Raw genomic sequence first — 18,725 nt, 5'->3', positions numbered from 1 at the left:
CCATAGACATCCATAGACACTGGAATGCTTGATTTAGACCTCTATGTAGTAGCTTACGATGTAACCTGAAACCCCTTTTAACTCGATGCCATAATCTTCCAACCATTCAAGCATTACGGCACCAACATCAGGAAAAATGTTCATGAGAAAATAGAGAAGTACCATGGGAAACAGCAGTCCCAGTGGTAAAGGAGCTGTAACCCACAAACTGGAAGAGTGGGTCCTGCAGATACCAGGTACAACATCAGACTCTAACCAGTCCTACGATACAGCGGCGCTCTGTTAAGACAAGGAAGGCAAGGACTGACTGCCTAATCAAATCTAAAAATAGTCATAAACTAAAATGTACTACAGTAAAAATGATGTCTCACCTTTCATTTCAGCATCATAAAGCTCCTTGTCTGTTTGTATCTATCCTTTACATACCTGCCATCTTGTGGCTGCAGATGGCTATTGTCACTGGAAGCATTCACAAGAAACCTGATTGGTTCTTGCCATAATATGAATTCTAACAGTTGTTAAATAGGGCCGCCAGCTGTGTACCAACCTGACTTCTGCACTGATGATCCCAAATCCCATGAAGAAGGCAAGAAATTCCAGAGATGAACCCTGACAAGGCAAACCTGTGGGGTGAAACCATTTCAGGTGACAACGTCATGAAGCTCAGTGAGAAAAGTGCAAGGGTTTGCACTGTCAACAAAGCAAAGCGTGGCTCCTTTCAGGAATCTCAAATATAAAACACATTTAGAGTTACTGATCATTTTTTTCTACTATATTCCCCATTTGTTGTGGATTATGGAGTTGAAGCAGCAGCTGCAGAATGCTTTGACAAAAGTTGACATATTTCAGTTACTTCATTTCAAACCCTATTTACAGGAATATCATGATCAAAATCAGAGTTCAGAACAAGCAGGCAGTCTTTAAATAACAGAAGGGCTCATAAGCACATCGAACTAAGTAAAAAGCATGTGAAATAGCAGCAGCAGGCCAGAACAACAACCTCTAACAACAAAAGACAGAGGAGGGAAGACGCAGTAAGAAATGCTTTTTCTAAGAGAGTACATCACACGTGCACCATTAAAATGCATAGTTTATGTAAATGCTGTTAAGATGAATGGAAAATGGGTAAAAATAAATGGTCAGAAAATAGAGCTCAAACTATTTCTCTCGTGTGTTGTTATGTGTTCAGAAGCGATTGTCCGTTCTTATTTAATTCACTTAATGTACAGACTTTACCTGCTTGCTGCATACATGCTACTACTGCACATCCACCTAATGTATATGTTATATTATATAATGTCCCCCCCCTTTTGCTCAAGTCAAGGAGCGTGTCAGGTTACATTTGATTGTGTGTTATAACTATGCATGTGACGAATAAAGACCCTTGAACCTGAAACATGTGGCAGGATAATGTTTTTAAGTTTGATAGCTGTCCTTAAGTGATGTCACCTGAGTCAGGGTCAGCTGCCCTTTGAGTTATTAAAAGTGCAAATTGGTTGGTGTACATTTACACTGCTCAAATCTGCTGCATGCTAAAGGCTACCTCCATCACTGACTGCCCTGTTGGAGGTTGTGTTCAACTGCAGTAAACTTAGGCTTTGATAAAAAATAATAATAATGTCATTTATTCTCCTTCTTCATAGATTTTTATCCTTATTTTTAAACAGTGTGTGCTTGCAGACTGTCACCTATGGGACGGCAATAAGAGAAATTAACCAGGAAGGTGAAATAATAAAACCACTTAATAAAGCCACTACTCCACTTTTTGTCTGTATAAAGAGAAACTTAGTTTAAAAGCTACGGTGGGTTTGGGGTGAAACTGGTCAAACTGAAATTAAAATATTATCAAAATGATATTAAAAATGATCTCTTTAATTTTAACTTCCCCAAACCACTTTCATTTTCTAGTGTGGTGTCTGTGATGCCTGGGATAGATTAGTATTGCTGTAAAGTACGAATGTAAAAGTAATACAGAGATCCATACATACATTTAAAACACTGATATCTGTAAATACAAGCATGTCAAATTATCAGTCAGTTAATGTCTGCGTGATTATTATTATTATTTATTATTGTTGTTTTTGTTAATAATTGATTTTGGCAACTTCAGTCCTTCACAGATGGAACCAGTTTTCTGGTCATAACTCACAATATGACCGGATGACTGGTGGACAGGTAAATAAATATGCCTCCTAATTAAAATAGCACTCGTAATTAGCACCGCTGCTACCTGAAACCAGCAGCACATTTCTAATCTCACACTCAGACAGGAGTACAGGGCGAGGATGCGAGTGCTTGTGGAAAGGTTGTACACACACTCTGTTTAGTCTAATAAAACCTCAGTTTTTTCTTTCATTGTGCACCTTTAAACAGCTAACAGTGCCCATGTAACCTGCAGCAAGGCAGCTATCAAAAATGTTGTCCTGCCCCCCAGGGCTCCGTTTCGGCATGTGCATTTTGTCCAGATGTGTGAACCTCTGTCCAGCACCTCTTTGTGTTTAGTTCCATCTCTGACCCGCTTTCTTTTTATCAGTTCTTCCTCCTCTCCCCGATATCTCCAACTCTCCCTGAGCTCCTCTCTTCCTCCAGGTGATGACAGTGAAAAGGAGAGGTCCTGCATCCCAGGTGAGGATGAGTCAGTGCAGCCCAGCCAGTCTGCAGCAGAGGATCGTGGGTATCCATCATGCAGTGATGAACCTGGAAACATGAACTTCCAGTAGGACTCTCCTTTAAAGAGATAGACAGAGCCTGGAGAGAAATAAAAGAAACTTCACTGAATTTAGTCTGGTTCTAGTTAAATTAAGTCAACTTTGTCCGTTTATTTGATCCTTTAATAGAAAGATCTCACACATGAATCAGATCCTCACCATTAGTGTCTGTAGTGATTCCATTCACACCCTCTTTGAGCAGTTGTGTCCAGGTGTCTCCTTGATTCTCTTGTTTGGCATCTCCAATTTTTCCCCACACAGCCCCCTCCTCCGGGTCCCAGACCAGGCCCCATCTCTCTAATGCTCCTGCTGCCTGCTCGTCATCATCGTCGTTATCAGTGTCTGCTAAATCTAAGCTGACGCCCGTCCTGAGAGCAGACAGGGGCTGAGGGTAACCTTCTTGCAGAGACAGGTCCTTGAAGAGCCAGAACTGGTGACCTGCAGCGAGACGTCACATGAAAAGGTTAGTAAGCCAGTTCGATGATTCGCAGTGAAACACCATCGATTGTTTCAAAAAGGTTTAAGCTTGTCCACTGTGACTGCTTTGATGTATTATTTTGTATTTACACTCTCACTTTATCATTGCATGCATGTTCTAGGCAGTGGATGTCTGTTGCCAAAGAAATAAGAAGGAAAGGTTTAAAAACCTGAAGCCACATCCAAGGCCAGATAAAGTTTAATAATTGGACACATCAGTTTTGATGCTGGAGAATTTAGTCCTTAACTATGCTAAAAGTATTTTGGTTATAGAGAATGTAATCTACAGCCAAACTGTAGGAGATGTTCAAAGAAGCTATAGGACAGGTGCATGTAGGTCTTCTGAAAGTAGCAGGAAGTAAGTAATAATCTCATAAATCTCAACAAGTTCTGCTTTCTGAAGACATCACTATCTCTCAAACGTATCACTGCTTGCTTGAAAAGTAATTCAGGAATTGCTATAGGCAAATTCTATGAAAAAGACAATTTTGAAGAACACATTCAGTGTACTTCAGTGTGCAAAATGTAAAGGCTAGAAGAGATATGAGCTAAAAAAAAACTCACGTCAATCAATTGTTACAGAAATAAAGAAATAAGGAATCTTCTTAGATTTTTTAAACAGTTTCAGTAACGATTTTAATAGCCAGTTATGGTGCGTAATCTGCACTGACTGTTGTGGCCTTTACACCGTTTTACCCCTCTCACAAGTAGGTTACTGTACTGCACCACTGATAAAGATGATCGCATGATCCGAGCGCCTCTCCAGCACAGCTTGAAGATGAAGCAGGTCAGGGGGTAGACCCCTCCACAACCTCCTCACTGAAGAACCGCGCCCCGACACCAAGCCTCCGCCATTGACCCTCCACATCATCGGACCTGAAGCGATGACCCAATGAAAATAATGAATTGTGGTATCCTGTTACTATAGATACATCTTCCATAGTTAAACTAAATAAACTACATTTATAAAAATCTGTTTTCAGACCTTTGAAGAAGAAAGTTTCTCCTCGAATCTTTGCCACAGCATCAAAACTGGTGTTACAGTGATCTATGGAGGGGCTGAAGGGCAGAAGCACACAGGGATACTTGTTAAAGGAATGTCGGGGTTTCATTTGGTTAACAGTAGTAGACAGCACAGCCATACTCTTTGTCCTGAGACAGGGGCGAATTTAGCCCAAAAATGGGCTAAAATCGCCCCATGAATCATCTGACATGTCAGTGCGCCCCAGGGTGGCTGTGGCTACAATGTAGCTGCCATCACCAGTGTGTGAATGTGTGTGTGAATGGGTGAATGACTGGATGTGTAAAGCGCTTTAGTATAGCGCTTTACACATCCAGTAAAGTGCTATACAAATACAGGCCATTTACCATTTTTTGTACAGACAGACAGCCAGGTTCATAATGGATATAAGGAAGTTTTTTTATTATTTTTTTTAAAAGGAGCCACATTCAGGTAAAAGTGTAAAATCAAATGATCCGTCAATCAAGAATAATGTTGGATCAGTGTTTCAATATTTATCTTTTATTAGATGTTTGTGTGGTTTGGTTATTTGCCTTTTGGTTGAAAGTACACTGAGAGAGGACTTTTTGTTAGTGATCTTAATAGTATTTTTTTCATATTAATGTAATTTATCATCTAATTGAATACAATATATTTGTGTATGATTGTCAGTCCAAAGAGGGAGAGAGGAAAGAGGGAACGTGAGGAGAAAGAACAAGGTCAGGAAGAACCAGGTAAGCAAACAGACAGGGAGCAGTGACAGGCACAACAGCAACTGTTAAACTGACAAAGAGGAAAAAACCTGATTTTACTCACAATCTGGAAGTTGTGTCCTCCCTATATTAAAGCTGCTGTACAGAATCTGCTAAACAAACTGGTTTGAAACATTTCTGAGCCTCTTTAACAACATTCCAACATAACATTATCATTGATCGGGGAGATTAAAATTAATGATATATTTTTATGTGGTTCAGCCACAACTCTACTAAAACCTCAGCCAGTAATAGGGAGGCCAACCTTTGGACCATCCAGTTGTCTGTATGACTGCCGCATGTACGTGCATCACATTTGCTCACTATCAGAAAGAGCCAAACAGCCCTGGTGGAGTGAGGAGCTGTAAAGAGAAGCAGATGCTCTGTTTCTACAAATGTTTTAAGCTTGTTTCAAAGATTCTGTACAGCAGCTTTAAATGTTTTCCAAAAGCACACACACACTTATCAGTGTTTCTCACACTTTTTACAGTGTGGACCACCTGATAAAAATGTCAAGCTCTCCTAAGGACCACTATGAAAGCATGAAAGTCATAAATCTTACAACACAAAATTATTATTATTAAATTAGTAAAATTAGTGTCTGCAGTAAAGATTTTTATTTGTAACAATTTATTCTGTTTTGGGAGTGTTTTTCATGTATCTGTATTATATTATACAAACGCATTAAAAGTGAATCTCTGTCCAAAAAATGCACTCAGTTCACTTTTTACTCACTATGAGCATCATTCATTATTAATAAACCAGTAATTAAGGCTAGGATACGTATTTTTATTATTCCAATCCATTCTTCTTTTGCAGCATTTAAATAACCTTTATCAGATTTGACGGTTTTGTTACAGACTTTGCAAAAAAGTGTTTTGCTTTTCTTTCACAAATGTGGGATTAAATTGTGCTAAAATGTACAAAACAGTGACGTCATGTTTTGAGACGAGGACCCAGGCACAGAGTGACTTGATGAATTTCAGAATCTTATGATTTATCTTGCCTGGCTGGGCAGCTCTCTGGGTGCTCAGCACCCCCAAAGCTCTGATCCTAGACTCGCCGCTGTCCTCAGATGGTAACGAATGTCTGTCTGTTGTAGCTGTTTCAGGCGGAACTTGCTAGCATTAGCTGTTAACTTAGCACTGTAAACATTTTCCTGTTTACAAAATCTATCTATTGTTTATCTAGCTTGTTTATGTAAATATCTTTGGTGGCTGAAATTAAATTTAAAATCTTAATACTGATATTAGATGATTTTGCAAAAATATGGAAGAAAAGAGGCACACAGTAAGAATTCTTGTAGCCATCTAGCATATTTATGACAAAGAGTTTTTGTCTCCTTCTGTCCGTGTGAACGTCCCTTCCCCCGTTTGGCTTTTATGGGATCTAGACCTTCTGCTGCTCTGCTCCTCGCCTCTGGAATTCCATCTCGCCAGACATTCAGAACTCTGACTCTCTCCATCTTCACATCCCGTCTCAAAACACACTCCTTTAAATGGGTTTAATTACTCATCCTGTCACATGAATCCTCTGCTTTTTATTTTTTTTTTATAGTCTTATGATTTTATTTATTCTTAAATGTATTATTATTAATAATGATAACATTAATATGATTGTTATTAACAGAAAAATCTCTCAGTAAGTCATACCCATGCCTATGATGATGCTGACGACGACGATGATGATGGCCTCTGTGGTGCAACTCTGTGGTGATACGAGGAGCCTCCGTAGACAGCAGCTTGTTCATTTGGCCTAAATCAAAAATCACAACAATTTAAATGGAAAAGCTTTAAAAAAAACCTAAATTCCCCCTCCGCCCCTGTGGAGAAGAGAAGCTGTGAAGAGAAACTTCGAGCTGCAGGAAGAGAGCCATCAGTAAGATTTCAGGATAAGACAAACCCATAAATCTTACAACACAAAATTATTATTATTAAATTAGTAAAATTAGTGTCTGCAGTAAAGATTTTTATTTGTAACAATTTATTCTGTTTTGGGAGTGTTTTTCATGTATCTGTATTATATTATACAAACACATTAAAAGTGAATCTCTTTTTACTCACTATGAGCATCATTCATTATTAATAAACCAGTAATTAAGGCTAGGATACGTATTTTTATTATTCCAATCCATTCTTCTTTTGCAGCATTTAAATAACCTTTATCAGATTTGACAGTTTTGTTACAGACTTTTCAAAAAAGTGTTTTTCTTTTCTTTCACAAATGTGGGATTAAATTGTGCTAAAATGTACAAAACAGTGATGTCATGTTTTGACTACCGAAGACATCACAAGATGGTGATGGCCAGCACAGTCTCCAGACTTAAACCCCATTTAACTGGAATATAAACGTAGATTCTCAATGGAAAAATTTAGCCAATGCAGAAATGCCTCAAATCTGCTTCTATCTAAAGGGCAGTGATAGATATAAAAAGTCTTGCAGCACTATATGGGTCCATAGGAAAACGTCATTCCTGACCTCTGCAAACACTTCCCTGCTGAGTTCACGGTGATCCATTTTGGGTTATACTGACTGGTTCTTCAATGCTCCTTCTGCGGTTGGCTCCATGCACCACTAAAGGGGCCCACCTGACAGTCTAAGAACCACTGCTGTCATATGCTGTGGGAGTGTCTGGTTGGGCGTGGTCCAGGTTCCTGTCATTTGTCCCTGGGAGTGGAGTTGGCCAGCTCATCACCTGTTGTCAATCTCCGGGGCTCCACCTAGAGGGTTTTTAAGCCAGCACGGCCTGCCACTCCTCGCCAGTTCGTCCTGCTACCATCTGTGATTCTCCACCCATCGCACTCACCAGTAGTGCTGTTTTGGTCTCCATCCTGTTCTCCCGTCTGCTCGGAACCCGAGGATTATATACTCCACTTCTCCTCAGCCTGCCCTTCAGTCTGTATTCTCCACCTCCTCGGAATCTGGACCGGACTCTCCACTCTTGACCCTCTCTGGAATACACCCATGGCAGCCTTTTCCCCGCCTAATAACTAGGGTCTCCAAGTAAGCCCAAGACTATCCACTGGCACTCCGTACCTCTGTCCCTTACTCGTTTTTTCCCATTCAGTAACATCTCTCTCCTGTGTTTACAGAAGTTCCCGTTAGAAGTTTCCCCGTGCTCTACGCCGGTTTCTCCGCCCACGGATTTCCTTTAGTTTCTGCGTATGGTTTCTGTTAAACCCAGTTCCGTTCAAGTTTTGTTCTTTTCAATAAATTATACACAGTTCTAAGCAAATTGAGTCTGCTCTTGAGTCCACCGCATTCTCGCCCTTGACAGAACGAACTGGCCATTAAGTTGGCTTTGGAGGAGTGGCGCCACTGGCTGGAGGGGACGGAACATCCATTTATCATCTGGACAGATCACAAGAATCTGACTTATCTCAGAACGGCTAAGAGACTGAACTCCCGCCAGGCTCGGTGGTCCCTTTTCTTTGCCCGATTTAACTTTGATATTTCCTATCGCCCGGGTTCCAGGAATCTTAAACCCGATGCTCTGTCTCGCCAGTACTCCTCGGACTCGGACTCCCGGGACCCGGAGCTCATTCTCCCTTCCACCTGCAGGATTGGCTCCCTCACCTGGGATGTGGAGGAGGCTATACGCCAAGGACTACGGGACGACGTTGATCCGGGAACTGGCCCGCCCGGTCGGCGTTTTGTGCCCTCTGCCGCCCGGTCGGCTGTTATCCATTGGATCCATACAGCCCAGTTTACTTGCCATCCGGGAGTGAGTAGGACCACGGCTCTGTTGAAGAGGTATTTCTGGTGGCGTTCTATGGACAAGGATGTGAAGGCTTATGTGGCTGCCTGTTCCGTTTGTGCCCGTAACAAGACCTCTAATCGGCCCCCGTCTGGCTTACTCCGACCGCTGAGTACCCCGCATAGGCCTTGGTCTCATATCGCCTTGGATTTTGTTACCGGCCTCCCAGCCTCTTCGGGGAAGACGGTGGTTCTGTCCATAGTTGATCGGTTTTCCAAGGCGGCTCACTTCGTGGCCCTGGACAAGCTGCCGACGGCTGCAGAGACCACCCAGATCCTTACAGACCATGTGTTCCGTCTTCATGGCATACCCTCGGAGATTGTGTCTGACAGGGGGCCTCAGTTTGTCTCCCGAGTGTGGAGGGCCTTCTGTACGGCCCTGGGTGCCAAGGCCAACTTGAGTTCTGGTTTCCATCCGCAGACCAATGGCCAGACTGAGCGTTTGAACCAGGAGTTGGAATCCGCTCTTCGCTGCGTCTCGTCACTGCACCCGGCTGCCTGGTCGTCTCAGTTGCCTTGGGTGGAGTATGCCCATAATTCTCTCACGTCTTCGGCAACGGGTTTGTCGCCCTTTGAGGCCTCGCTGGGGTATCAGCCACCGTTGTTCCCAGAGGATGAGACGAATTTGGCTGTTCCTTCGGTCCAGCATCACCTTCGACGCTGCCGGCGGGTGTGGCGGAGGGTCCGACGGGCTCTCCTTGCAACTGTCGACCGGCAACGGGATTATGCGGATCGTCGCCGCTCTGTCGCTCCGGCGTATCGGCCTGGACAACGGGTGTGGCTTTGTGCTAAGGACATTCACTTGCGGTCGCTTTCTCGGAAGTTGACTCCCCGCTATGTTGGCCCCTATGTGATCACTGCTGTCGTCGGCCCCTCGGCGGTCCGTCTCAGGCTCCCGGCCTCCTGGCGCGTCCACCCGACGTTTCACGTCTCTCAGGTCAAGCCGGTCCGTAGCAGTCCTCTGTGTCCGCCGTCTGTTCCCCCGCCTCCCGCCCGGCTCGTGGACGGTCATCCGGCCTATTCGGTCCGGCGGATCGTTGACGTGCGCCGCCGTGGTCGTGGTGTCCAGTACCTGGTGGACTGGGAGGGGTATGGGCCTGAGGAGCGTTCTTGGGTTCCCCGGTCGCTCATTCTGGACCCGTCCCTGATTGCTGCGTTTCGTTCCTCCCCTCGCAGGGCCCGGTCTGGGGGGTCGCCGGGTGGCGGCCCTTGAGGGGGAGGTACTGTCATATGCTGTGGGAGTGTCTGGTTGGGCGTGGTCCAGGTTCCTGTCATTTGTCCCTGGGAGTGGAGTTGGCCAGCTCATCACCTGTTGTCAATCTCCGGGGCTCCACCTAGAGGGTTTTTAAGCCAGCACGGCCTGCCACTCCTCGCCAGTTCGTCCTGCTACCATCTGTGATTCTCCACCCATCGCACTCACCAGTAGTGCTGTTTTGGTCTCCATCCTGTTCTCCCGTCTGCTCGGAACCCGAGGATTATATACTCCACTTCTCCTCAGCCTGCCCTTCAGTCTGTATTCTCCACCTCCTCGGAATCTGGACCGGACTCTCCACTCTTGACCCTCTCTGGAATACACCCATGGCAGCCTTTTCCCCGCCTAATAACTAGGGTCTCCAAGTAAGCCCAAGACTATCCACTGGCACTCCGTACCTCTGTCCCTTACTCGTTTTTTCCCATTCAGTAACATCTCTCTCCTGTGTTTACAGAAGTTCCCGTTAGAAGTTTCCCCGTGCTCTACGCCGGTTTCTCCGCCCACGGATTTCCTTTAGTTTCTGCGTATGGTTTCTGTTAAACCCAGTTCCGTTCACGTTTTGTTCTTTTCAATAAATTATACACAGTTCTAAGCAAATTGAGTCTGCTCTTGAGTCCACCGCATTCTCGCCCTTGACAACTGCAGGTTGGTGGGACACAGCCAGAGCTACTGTCACTTCCAGTGTGTCACACATGCTTGGTTAAGCCCAGCCTACTGTGATGATTACTCATTTAGCTTCATTTTAGAAGGTTAGTACAACACAGTTCAATGTCCCAAACTATTGCCACAGTATTTGGTAACCAAGTATTTTACAGAAAGGCTTGTTTCCTCTCCAGCGTGCTTCATATTGTGAAATTATTCATTTATAAACTACTTGTCAGACGATAGTTTTGCATTTCACTTAAAACCACAGAAACAATTTCATATCATATCTGTGGCAAAGATATTCAAGTTTAACTTCTAGGAGCCACAGACCTTAGTATAAAATGTTGTGCCAATGAATAATATATTTTACATGTTCATTAGTTTAAGTACCAAACATTAAAAAATGGATTGTGGTTAGTAAATTTTCACAATGACAAATTGTTAAACCCGAGATGCAAATATAGTTAATGAACCTGGAACGACACTGAGTGGAAGGATGTATTTTTTGGAACATGTGGGCAGAAGCTTGAATATCCACAGACACAGCGGTTTGCCTGTCAAGCATTCATGACATTATGCAAAAGCAAAATGAACTGAAAAAAGTTAAGAATGGTTTCTGAGCAACAGCGCAGTCAGACATTTCCTCGTTTTTATATTTTACAGTATGAGGCTTTCATGAGAGTCTTCGCTGAATGTGGAGGCTAAAGCTGTGAAGAAACTAATTCTGTCCTTCCTCAATAAACACACCAGAGGTCAGACCAGGGAGCTATTTCACAGCTGTCCTCATCCATCCTTTAAACTGCACTTCAGTGTTTATCCTTTTACATCAAACTTTATATTATCCTATGTGTGCTAATACTGAAATTTTACATTCAGTCTAGTTTACACATCCTCACACATCAACTATAATCAATATTAATGATTAAATCATGGTGTGAGAAGCTTCACCATAGAGCTGAGTGATGTGCTCCAGGTCTTGGGGTCCCAGGCGGTAGTGGAGAGGGTCTCCGACAGGACCCAGGTAGTATGGCCTCATGACTGAGTGACGGGATGAGGAATGAGGAAGGCCCAGTGCGTGGCCAAACTCATGAACCAGCACTGTGAACAGGTCGGTACCCTCAGAGACTGGGAAGGAAACAGAAGAGGAGGAACAGAAAACAAAATGATGACCTGATTAGAAGAAGAAGAGAAACAAGTCATGGTTTACTGGTATCCGGTTGTTCAGTCTGACGTCACTAGCCGAGTCTGGACCTAAACTCCGATGCAGGTCCATATATCAAACGATCACTGTGGCATTACTGAGAGTTGAAAAACTGTCTAAAGTCTTTCATCTTCAATAAAATGATCAGCATTCTGCTCTACCAGGTGTAACAACTGAGTTTAACATCCAGGCATCCATGAAAACGGAATTTATGACATTTAACGGAGTTAGAAGTTAGCACGGAGTTAGCTCGCTAGCTTCTATCTAAATACAATATAACATGTCCTGACTGCGGGGTTTTGGAAACAAATTAAAACGTACAGCTCTGCTATCACTTCCAACATAAATGAAGACAGAAAACTAAACAGCAGTGACGTTTGTAGGGTTACTGAAGTTGGGCTAGCTGGTATATAATGATGTGCTACGTGACCGCTAGCGACACAGCTATGTTAGCATAATATAAACAAGCTAACTTTTTTTCCACTCAATAAAAGTTAGCGTGAGTGTTCTCGGTGGTCAGGAACAAATGTAATCGCATGGCAGGATGCTGTAAAAGGACCAAACTTCAGCCAGGAGAACAACTGAGATAATCCATCCACAATACGAGGTTAGTCATTCATATACTGCTGCATGGGCTGGGCTGTAGTTACATCCTAAGGTTTTAAAAACTGAGCTTAAATAAATGATTAGCGGTAATAAAAGCCGAGGGAGGTCAACAGTGATCACTGACTGTTTTAGGAGCTTTTTGAGATTAAATAGAAGAAAATACAAAGCATTAAACATGTTAACAACACAAAAGCCATATTAAACGCAGACTACTTTAGACCCGGAAGTAGGATTCGTCGCGTCATCACTGAACAACCGGATAGTATGGCCATAGAGTGTATGGAGGTAGCATTGTGGTCCAAAGCTCACTGGTTTTGGACTCAGTGTTATTGTTTTGTCCACTGCCATTTGGCAACTTTGGAGCAAGAAAGGACCATAACTGAGTTACCGCCTAGCACTGTCAAGCTTGGTCACCAAGCTGCATTAATCTACACCATGTGAAGACACAAGACAAAAGACTGCTTCACTGAGTGAATGGGTCAAATGCAGAGAAAAACAAGTAATTTCCCCATGGGGATCAATAAAGTATCCATTATTATTATTATTATTATTATTATTATTAAAAGACTCATAAAAGGTTAGACTTTTATGTTTTTGAAGTGTTGTTCTACCTGGCTGTCTGAATGCCCACTCTTCCTCCGCATCCAAATGAACTACTCCTGCCCGGGCTGGGTCTGAGGGGAAGAAAGCGTGGCCTACTGCTCCACCTGCCCCATCAAAGGGGTAGTCATCACCATGGTAACCATGGAAGAAGTCTACCCGCAGGTCAGCTGCATCCGGACTGCCCACCTGGAAACAGAATGAATGAAACTCATCGACTGTGTGACTTTGGCTAGTTCTAGTCAAAAGTGGCATCTGACAAACCTCATGGAACTCCAGTGGCGTTGGCTCGGCCCACACTCTTAAAGCGTAGAAGATAAGTGAGCGAATTGTTTCCCGAGACAGATGAGAAGAGGAGGGATATGATTGCAACCTGACGAGGTAAGATAGACGCAAAGACCTCACCGAGTGGCAGATACTTCACCAAGCACAGCTTACTGACAATAGGAAGCCATTGTGAACTACTACATCGAACTGATCACAGTCTCCTCGCAAGTTTTATCCCACCTCCAGTTGATGTTCCTGCGCGTCCACATGGAGACAGCCCATCTTCTCCGCCTCCTCATATTTATTTTCTCTTGGTTGGATGATTCCTCCTGGTCCGGTAGTGAGCAGCGTGGCGTGTTCATCACCGCCATTGTCTCCTCATCTGGACACCAGAGAACAGACTCTATCCAATCACACAGAGAACACTAGATTTGAGAAGCAGCATAAACATCTTTTTAAGACACCATCTGTATTCCTCACCTACAACTCCGCTGTCTTTTAGGCCTGCAAACCTTTGCATGGCCCTCACAGCACTGGTGACACCTGTCCAAGCCTGCAGCTGACCGGTGGAAGGGTCTGAGGGTGGGAGGTAACCATACTTCATCAGCCAATCCTAACAAAGGGGGTAAATGATCTCTTTAACAGGGTGTTCTTCTTCCATTTCTATCCTGCAGTCCTGTATCTATATTATATATAAAGCTCACTACCAATGTAATATATGAGAGAGTTGGTAAAGATATTATTAATTTCCCATCAATAGTTGTATGGTTTCTATTACCACAAGTTTGGAGCTCTCATCTTGAGTGGGTGTCACTGGTGCAGAGGATGGTGACAGAGTCACACTAGCAGCACAAGTTGTTTGCATCCATCCACAGCTCAAGCAGAGGAAAGTCATATACATCTTCATCTTGATTACATGTTTTTGGAACTGAATATTCAGTGGAAAGCAGTATTTTCAGTGTGTGGAAATCCACTGGAAATGAAGCAAAGGCATTTTAAAACATTAAAGACAACGATACAGACAGGGCAGCAAAAAACCCTAAAGCCCGACATTTAAAGAGTTTTCCTTAAGTTATCCAAAGTAAACAAAAATATTTTAACATTTTGCACAGTGGTACAGAGGGTGGCTTGACACGGACACAAGGTCGGGTGCAGTGGTTAGTTCTGTCGCCTCACAGCAGTCACAGAAGTTTGCATTCTTTGCAGTTATTAAAATAGAAAAAACACTATATTCTCTTAAAAGGCCGCAATTCATTTGTGTCCTCTGTGAAGGACATGAACCTCTACATCAACCAGAATCTATGCAATCTGAGTCCTACTGTGGTGTCGAGGGGACACGCTGGGCTTTTATTGATGCCACATTTTGGGGGATTGGGCTAGTAGAGTAATAACAGAGTTCTTTTCCAAATGAAAAGGCACTGGAGGTCCCACATTTCAGATTAAGTGATATGATATCCGGTTGTTCAGTCTGACGTCACTAGCCGTGTCTGGGTCTAAACTCCGCTGCAGGTCCATATATCAAACGATCACTATGGCATTACTGAGAGTTGAAAAACTGTCTAAAGTCTTTCATCTTTAATAAAATGATCAGCGTTCTGCTCTACCAGGTGTAACAATTGAGTTTAACATCCAGGCATCCATGAAAACGGAATTTATGACATTTAACGGAGTTAGAAGTTAGCAGGGAGTTAGCTCGCTAGCTTCTATCTAAATACAATATAGCATGTCCCGACTGCGGGGTTTTGGAAACAAATTCAAACGTACAACTCAGCTATCACTTCCAGCATAAATGAAGACAGAAAACTAAACAGCAGTGACGTTTGTAGGGTTACTGAAGTTGGGCTAGCTGCTATATAATGATGTGCTACGTGACCGCTAGCGACACAGCTATGTTAGCATAATATAAACAAGCTAACTTATTTTCCACTCGATAAAAGTTAACGTGAGTGTTCTCGGTGGTCAGGAACAAATATAATCGCATGGCAGGATGCTGTAAAAGGACCAAACTTCAGCCAGGAGAACAACTGAGATAATCCATCCACAATACGAGGTTAGTCATTCATATACTGCTGCATGGGCTGGGCTGTAGTTACATCCTAAGGTTTTAAAAACTGAGCTTAAATAAATGATTAGTGGTAATAAAAGCCGAGGGAGGTCAACAGTGATCGCTGACTGTTTTAGGAGCTTCTTGAGATCAAATAGAAGAAAATACATAACATTAAACATTAACAACACAAAAGCCATATTAAACGCAGACTACTTTAGGCCCGGAAGTAGGATTCGTCGCGTCATCACTGAACAACTGGATAGGGGTCTACCTACAATATAAAGCACCTTGAGGTGACTATTGTTGTGATTTGGCGCTATGTAAATAAAATTGAATTTAATTGAATATTTTAATGAACCCTCAAATTGTTTCTTCAATATTGTCATGGTCCACGGCCCGGCGTCCGGGGTGCTGATGGGATGCCCATGCCCGTGGGCGTGGCTGCTAACCCCACACCTGCATCCCATCCCAGGCGATCACCAGGTGGACTATTTAATCCTGCCCTACCTGCTGCTCCACGCCAGTCCGTAGCCGTCGCTCAACGGTAACGCACACCTGCGGGAAAGCCCTTATGAAAACTTATCCGTCTGAACTAACACTACTCTGCCCTGTGTACTCAGATCACAACTCGGCGTGTTGTGAGCCACCTGCCTGTCCGCCTGCCCGTCTGAGATTTGGATCACGATCAGCACCCGCCGCCTCGACCCTTTTGGTTCTGCTTCTGGGTCCAGCTTGTGCGCGGAACCTCGGTTCATGACAAATATTAGATTGTTATCTTCAATTTAGTAGAATTTCAGAAATGTGCAGTAATGTTAACACTTTTGAAAGAGAACTTTTATTCAGTGTTGATAGAGTTGTATTGTTGATTGTCATTTATGCTTAGAAACATTTACTCATTTATGCTTAGAAATATTTAACCATAGATGCTTAGAAGTGTATAATCAATTGTGTAGTGATAAGTTGTGTGATCTTTAACAGGCTACAGAGGCCTGGTGTGCATTCCACACTGGGAGCATGGGAAAGTTCGTACCTTGTTTAATTGTTATGGTAGGATTAACGTAGTTACATTTGTTTTAGTTTAAGTGCTTTTTGTGTATAAATGAACTGCTAGACTTCCTTACTGTGTTATCTAGGATGAGGGGGGGTCTACCCTCTTCCTGACCAAGGATGTTTGCTTGTGTGCTTTTATGACCCTTTGATCAGCAGTAACACACACACACACACACACACACACACACGGTACTCTTTGTGTATGTAGACGTCATATGTTAATGAACCTATGCATATTCATGTAACCTCAATAAAAGGACAGTGATACGGGAGAACGGACGAGAGCAACTGGGGCCAAGCGAAGGAACGGCGTTTGTCCGGTTCTCTCCCGTGCACGAGTAACATGAAGCTTGCCTACTTCGTGTCTTGCTTTGCGGTGTAATTATATTGCCTTCAACGTTCCAGCGAATAGGTTTATGCTACAAACCCATCAAGTGTCCTTTGTAGTGGACAGAGGAATTACTAACTCTGATTTGTGAATGAGATTTTAAAGGATTTCACTCAGTTTGTAGGCAGGGAGTCAGACGAATAGCTGTCCCGGGATGGTGAAAGGTCAGAGGACACACTGGTATGTTCTGCACTCATCTTCCATTATGTATAAGAAGCAATGTGTAAGCTAGGCCTTGGAGGTTTTTTCATTAGAGTTCAACTCTTTTGAAATTGGGTAGAAAGACTTTTTAATGAGAAAACAGATCAACTACAAACCAGAGGGAGGTGCTCGTCTCTTAAAATTGAAAGCATCATTCAGCATATCTGTATATGTGACATGACTCGGATTATCTTGGGTCCTAGTTATAGCCAGGACCCGGTGTATAACTCAGCATCTGGCAGTCAGTCAAAGTCACGAGTCATCTTTATGTCTCGGGTGAGAAAGAAAGAATGTCCTCTGGCTGGTGATGCAACAAGGCTGCATTAATGAGACCAACTAAAACCTTTTTCTGGGTCTCAGAAGGATACAAAGATGAGTACATTACATTTGCACCTGCAATGTAATAAAATATAAGAGAATAATGCCTGTCCCAGTGTGCTTCACATCCACCACCATCATCATAGTCCCAAAGAGGACAGCTGCTACCTGCCTGCATGACTGCTGCCCATGGCGCTCAATCATCATGAAGGTTATTCATGGCACGTCTCTGGATGCTGTGCAATTTGCACTCCAGTCTAACAGATCCACTAAAGAGTTACTGGTAATCTGGCATGCCCGGTGTGCTGATGTGTCAATATCATTTTTTGGTCGATATAGTTACACAGGCCACAGACTGGATTGAAGGTCTGCTGTGCACTGGCCCTACAAGCACTGACAGCAGCCCATCCATTCATTTTTATCGGTGACACTAGATTACCCAATCAAATCTCTTCATGCAACCAGGCCCTTCCCAACCTTCCCTGTGTGGTGATGCACGTCCTGTGGCTACTTTTGCTACTGCTAGAAAGTAAAGTGCAAAAACTGTCACAGAAGAACAGGAAGCACACTGTGACACTCCATGTCACAATAGCACGGACGCGTTAAAGCAGTGAGTCAAAGAAGCTGATGGGAAACGTTGTATATTCCCACAGGGTGGAGAAACCTACCAGATTCAATCACGAGATGGACGAGAATTTCCATAAAATACAGAGAGGAGGGCATTGTGCCCTGCCCCATAGGACACTGCTAGATATGTGTGTGCCCATGTCAATCAGAAGATGCCTCCATTAATTAAGTTAGAGGGTGTACCATTTCAGTTAGAGCACTGGGGCAGAGAAGGAGGAGGGAGGATGAATGGAGGACAAGGCAGCTTTAAAGTAATGAGATTAAAGCAGCCACAAGAGTAGAGGGCGAAGGTCGAAGGAGCCGACTGTCAGAAAGAACATTCTGAATTAAACAAGCTGGAATGAACATTAGAGGAACTGCTTTGGTGGCAAATCACGTTGCATCAAAGCAGCTGATCAGGTAAAGTTCATGCTCTAAAATGTAAGTGCATACATTTTTGTCTTAACCCCAAAGCTGACTTATTTTTGCATTTCACAGCGTTTGACTAGTTAAGTCAGGCTTTAAATGAAAAGCAGAGTTTGGAGGAATTCGAGCAGCGGTATTGGCACAGCTGTACAGTAATTCAGGCTGTGTATTAGTCCCTGCACATGTAATATTGTCACCATCTGACAATGAAACCTAACATCTCACACCACTGACCACGGCACATTCATTCATTACATTAAGTTACACTAACTCCAAATTTAGTCTGAAAGCTGAATCACAGCAAGTTAAAGATGAGAAAAGTGCTTTTAACACTTACCTTCCTGCTGCTCTGCCTTCTGCTTCTCCCTGCTCTCTCTTCATTTGCCACAATGGGAACAGATGGGTCCTTTCTACTCTCCTGCTCG

At 43.4% G+C, this 18,725-nt stretch overlaps 1 protein-coding gene across 2 annotated transcripts; it reads right to left on the bottom strand.

The window, feature by feature from the left end:
• Window positions 1-1,632: 1,632 nt before the first annotated feature.
• Window positions 1,633-18,702, bottom strand: mmp17b (matrix metallopeptidase 17b). Of its 2 annotated transcripts, none has more exons than XM_085283155.1 (12): window positions 18,638-18,702; window positions 14,043-14,237; window positions 13,745-13,877; window positions 13,505-13,646; window positions 13,262-13,370; window positions 13,009-13,186; window positions 11,539-11,715; window positions 6,590-6,692; window positions 4,171-4,244; window positions 3,912-4,061; window positions 2,868-3,146; window positions 1,633-2,748 (listed from the first exon to the last, which is right to left on the bottom strand). In XM_085283155.1, the coding sequence occupies exons 2-12, from the start codon at window positions 14,169-14,171 to the stop codon at window positions 2,366-2,368; spliced, it is 1,857 nt and encodes a 618-aa protein (XP_085139281.1). In that variant the 5' UTR covers window positions 14,172-14,237; window positions 18,638-18,702; the 3' UTR covers window positions 1,633-2,365. The 2 variants fall into 2 exon arrangements, with proteins under 2 accessions (XP_085139281.1, XP_085139290.1); XM_085283164.1 differs by lacking the exon at window positions 18,638-18,702 and adding an exon at window positions 15,819-15,975.
• Between the last annotated feature and the right edge of the window lie 23 nt (window positions 18,703-18,725).

This window comes from Mchenga conophoros, linkage group LG2, assembly GCF_057382185.1.
Source record: "Mchenga conophoros isolate Kocher_MC1m ecotype Shallow Benthic linkage group LG2, M_conophoros_male_GT1.1, whole genome shotgun sequence".
Lineage (NCBI taxonomy): Eukaryota > Metazoa > Chordata > Actinopteri > Cichliformes > Cichlidae > Mchenga > Mchenga conophoros.
This window is presented reverse-complemented; position numbering and strand designations above follow the sequence as displayed.